Source organism: Anopheles bellator, chromosome 2 (assembly GCF_943735745.2).
Source record: "Anopheles bellator chromosome 2, idAnoBellAS_SP24_06.2, whole genome shotgun sequence".
NCBI lineage: Eukaryota > Metazoa > Arthropoda > Insecta > Diptera > Culicidae > Anopheles > Anopheles bellator.
The window spans coordinates 35,245,546-35,249,881 of NC_071286.1; the positions used below are offsets into that span (position 1 = coordinate 35,245,546).

General features: G+C 54.3%; 1 protein-coding gene across 1 annotated transcript; it reads right to left on the minus strand.

Moving 5' to 3' along the window:
* Positions 1–2,527: 2,527 nt before the first annotated feature.
* Positions 2,528–3,998, minus strand: LOC131207447 (uncharacterized). The gene is made up of 3 exons (XM_058200060.1): positions 3,129–3,998; positions 2,810–2,899; positions 2,528–2,749 (listed from the first exon to the last, which is right to left on the minus strand). The coding sequence occupies exons 1-3, from the start codon at positions 3,996–3,998 to the stop codon at positions 2,528–2,530; spliced, it is 1,182 nt and encodes a 393-aa protein (XP_058056043.1).
* Between the last annotated feature and the right edge of the window lie 338 nt (positions 3,999–4,336).

Here is a 4,336-nt window from a genome sequence, read left to right on the forward strand (position 1 = left end):
CCTTCCTTTGGCATCATGGCCCAGGTATGGTCCGAAAAAAAACCTTAAAGATGAGAATCTCGACTGCCAAGCGTCTAGCTGAGTCCAAATAATCAGGATCATAAATCTTGAACCGGGACCAATGCGGTGGACTACACAAGATACACCTTTCAACGAATCGCTTCGAAGGGCCGCTTGTACAGATGACTACGAATGATGAAGCTCAGTGGACGCAATGTCTTAATAAACAGAGAGTCGAAGGCAACCCCATTCTTCGCGCTGTGAGTTATTTCACCGAAGAGACTACTCTCCATTTCTGAGAATGTCCATCGAAGACCGGAGAAAATACACGCATTCAGGATGAAGACATAAAAGAATAATATGTTTGGCTCAATACGAATTTATCGCCAAATTCGAGAAGCTCGAAAATGCCTTGGCTCGTAGCCATTAAATATTGTAAGTTCCGAGCAAGATACCGGGCTCTCATAAAAATAGGCCCATTTGAACAACAACCGCTTCATGTTACCCTGCCATTGTGCCGTCAATACTGATAGTCTCACTACAATTTCATTGAGGAACCAGTTGTTAAGTTATTCGATGCCCACTTGCCGCACCAAAGTTGCGGCCCAAAAGCGCAGTGGCCCAAGTCCGCAAGTGGCCCAAAAAGTCACTCACCCAAAGTGATCGCGTATCCAGGTGTAGCCTTTCTCAGCCTGTAAAGTAACCAGCGTCGGGCGTGGGGATTAAAGTTCGTTAGCGTATCCCACGTGTGACGCACGCCGAACGAACGAATTCCGAACGCTCAAATTTGATTAAAACTGACTATCATCCGTGGAGCGAGAGTCGTGGGCCGTGATCATCGTGTGTAGGGTAGCAGCGGTGGGGTGGAAAAAGGGCCCCGCTGCCTCGTTCGTCACTCGTTCGGGGGCCGTCTGCCCGACATCCGCCGGCGGATGTTGAATCTTTGGGACCATACATCAGCCCGGGCCCTTCGGATCATCCTCGGTGGCACGCCGGGATTGGGACTTTATGGCGCGCCGCTTCTTAACACCGATAATCGCCGTAACGATGGGACGGAAGCAAGACAGACCGTGGACGTGTGGCCAGCCCTTGAGCCCTTCCCCGGCACGGCGAAGGGAAGAATTAAATTATTCATCCCTTGGCACACTTTCCGATAATTCAGTTTCCATTTCGCTGCTTCCGGGCCCGGGGTCTGCCCGGACTGGGCCGTACGCCTACTCCACCGTGCCGTGTCTCTTCGCGCACAGGACACGAAAATTGGCTGCCTCAGCGGCAGGGTGGGCGGGAAGGTTGTGGCCCCGTCCTCCCCGGGAACGTCCGTTTTGGGGCCATTCCATTGATAGATGCCCTCGAAGGACGCGAACAAAGGCAGCTAACGCGATTCGCAGCGTGGCGGGCGCAGAATTCGGGCACCGCTCGCCGTCCCCGAACTTCCACCCCACTCGGTTCCCCGGTGATGGGCTTACCCGTGCTGGTCATTTACCGGCTTCCCCTGGCGGCTGTCGGCCAAGCCAGGGTTCTTCACGCTCTCTTATCTTAACGCTCGCTTCCGGTCGCCTGGCCCGACTCGGGACCGACGCCGGAACCGTTCGCACGCCTCGCTTTCCGCTTTCTTTTCTTACTATCCACTCTCCCTCTCTCTCTCTCCAGGATGGTGTCGAGTGGCCCGCTGTATATCCGGCCACGTCTGCCGGAACGTCTTGTTTGGTGTAGTAAATGGATTAGCTTATTCCGTTTCCATATTTAATGCCAAGTCCATTAACAATATAAATGTGATTATTTTCCTGTAATTTGATTTTCGACAAACTCTCTGCTCCACTCCGCCCGCTCCCTGTGGACTCCGCTCCTGTTAGCGACCCGAGAGGAGGCCTTCCGAGTCCAACGGATTCCGCGTCTCCAACGGATTTACGCCTCCGATGGAATGAGTTCCGCTCGTTTCGAGTTGTCCTTTTTCGGTTCCCGGCGTCGCCACCCCACAAGTCAAGGCTCGGGCTCTCAGCCGGGCTCTGCGTGTGGCTCCCGTGCGCCGGAAGTGACGAAAATCAGCAGCCCATCAAACACCCGGCGCGAGAGTGCCCAGCTTAAGAGCTTTGCCGAGTGCCGGAGCTATTTGGTGTGTGATGTGATTTTCGCCGAACTTCCCGCCGAAAGTGCCACTCTCTCTCTCTCTCTCTTTCTCTTTCTCTCTCGCTTCCCGGCGTACGGGAAGCGGGAGCTCTGCATCGGATTTATTTCACTGTTTGCGAAGGACGGAGCCCGCCCGCGGGTGAAGTTGGAGTTAGGGCACGAAACACGATGCGACACTCCTTCGAGAGGTCGCCAGTCCATTACCCAGTTGCCCACGTTGCCGATGTTGCCGATTAATTTAATCTTTCTCGGCATTTGATAGCGTCTAAATGGAGTTAAATGAAGTGCAGAAACCAAACACGCACGCACATCGTAATACGCAAACCGCAGTCGGCGGAATGGTTGAGTGCGTGGCACATCCTTGAGGCCGGAGTGGGGCCCGAAAACGACTGTGGGCGACTCAGTTGCCGACCTCTTCCAAGTAGCTGTACATCATGGCGAACGACGAGTAGATCTTCTGCATAATGTCCGTGAACGTTTGCATGTTGAGCGGGCCGACACCGCGGACGAACAGTTCCGGCGGGTTCTGGCTTCGGAAGAGCATCAACCGGTACAGGTGCTGCTCACCCGGTGGCAGCCGGTAGAACGGCAGGCTGGAGATGGCGTGGTTCAAGCCACCGTTCTGTGGAGACCGAGACCGAGAAGTTGGTGCAATGGTATGGGTGGTGCGTGGAAAACCTACCGTCGTTTGGATAACGGCTCCGAGGATGCAGAAGATTAAAAGTTGAAACACCGACACCACCAGAAAGCTGTACGTCGCGTACCAATCGGTCTGTGGCGGGGAAAGTAAGCGTTAGCTAACGAATCCTGCCCAAACAATAAGGGAGGTCCATCTAGTGTTTGGATTCCGAAGATGTCGTCCAAGTTTGACGTTTCAAAAGTCAAGTAATCGTTAGCTGAAAATCCAAACACTAGATGGATCACCCTGGACTATGAAATGGATGAACCTAATGCAGAAATTGCACTTTGGTGCCCAAAACAGTCAAGTTCACTGTACTCACGGTCAGTGCCAGAAATAGGTTCAGCATGATGGAGAAACTGCACGTGGCCAGCTGCACGGAGCAGATCGTTTCGTAGCACACGTTGAGCGATGACACGTAGGCGATGACGTTCTGGTGTCCGAGGTAGATCTCCCGCATCCGAAGCCGGCAGAACTCCGCGTACTCCTGCTCCGGCAGTTCTTCGTCCGCGACCGCCACCAGATCCTTCCCGAACTCACCGCAGTCGATACCGAACAGGCTGGCGTAGGTCCGAAAGTGAAGCACAAACATCATGAAGCCCGTGTCGGACACCAGTGCCCCGAGGAGCCCCCAGAGCGCGATTAAGACGTGCACGGCGTTGGTGAACCCGTACCCGTACACCGAGTAGATGTCAATCCCGGGCAGGACCAGCGGCAGGATCGTCACCTTGACGTGCACCACGAAGTACATGTAGGCCGGATACAGCGAGAAGATGATCAACGTGGACAGGTAGAGCACGACCGTGCACTTCATCAGCAGCAGCAGCATCTCGATGTCGGCCAAGATGTGGCGCTTCTGGTCCTCCGTTCCGGTCACGTGCCCATCGTAGATCGTCCGCCGGATACCACTGAAGTTGACGTGGTACCGTTCTTGGTACCGGATCGTGTAGTACAGCTTGACCATGCTCTGACAGAAGAAGCCGATGAACGAGAAGCCCTTCAGCAGATCGAACAGACCCTGGGCGACGATGATCGCGTTCAGCGTGCCGGTGCTGTACAGTACGCACTGGAACAGCATGAAGTACGTCCGGTAGTCCATCCGCCAGGATTCGCCCAGTACGTCGCACCCGAGAATTCGGCACAGGCCCCGGAAGACCCGCGAGAACTGTTCAAACTTCTCCGAAGCCTCCATTGCCGACTGCAGCGATCGAACTGCCGGCGAAGGGCCTTTTATTGGTGCGAATTGTCTTGCGTGCCCTCGGCCAATGTAAACATTGCCTTGCCTTGTCGATGAATAATGGAGCCACCGATGATGAGCTCCTGAGGGCGATGTTTTTTGTGCCTCGGTTTTGCGAATCGTTTAAAATCATTACGTTTGAGTTCGGCGGAAAAAATCACTAGCGGAACAGGCATTCCCGCGGGGACCAGCGTGAATAAATAATTAGCAAAGTGGCTATCGTTCCCGGTGTGTTCCCCGAGGGTCTCCCTTCAGTGTATTGTAATCAACCCCGCACACACGGTAGAAGGACA

Bases quoted from the DNA above. Each gene is read 5' to 3' on its own strand.
- LOC131207447 (XM_058200060.1), bottom strand. From the start codon at position 3,998: ATGGAGGCTTCGGAGAAGTTTGAACAGTTCTCGCGGGTCTTCCGGGGC. The intron at 2,900-3,128 runs GTGAGTACAGTG...TCCCCGCCACAG, and splicing joins ACCTATTTCTGGCACTGACC to ACCGATTGGTACGCGACGTA. The intron at 2,750-2,809 runs GTAGGTTTTCCA...CGGTCTCCACAG, and splicing joins GAGCCGTTATCCAAACGACG to AACGGTGGCTTGAACCACGC.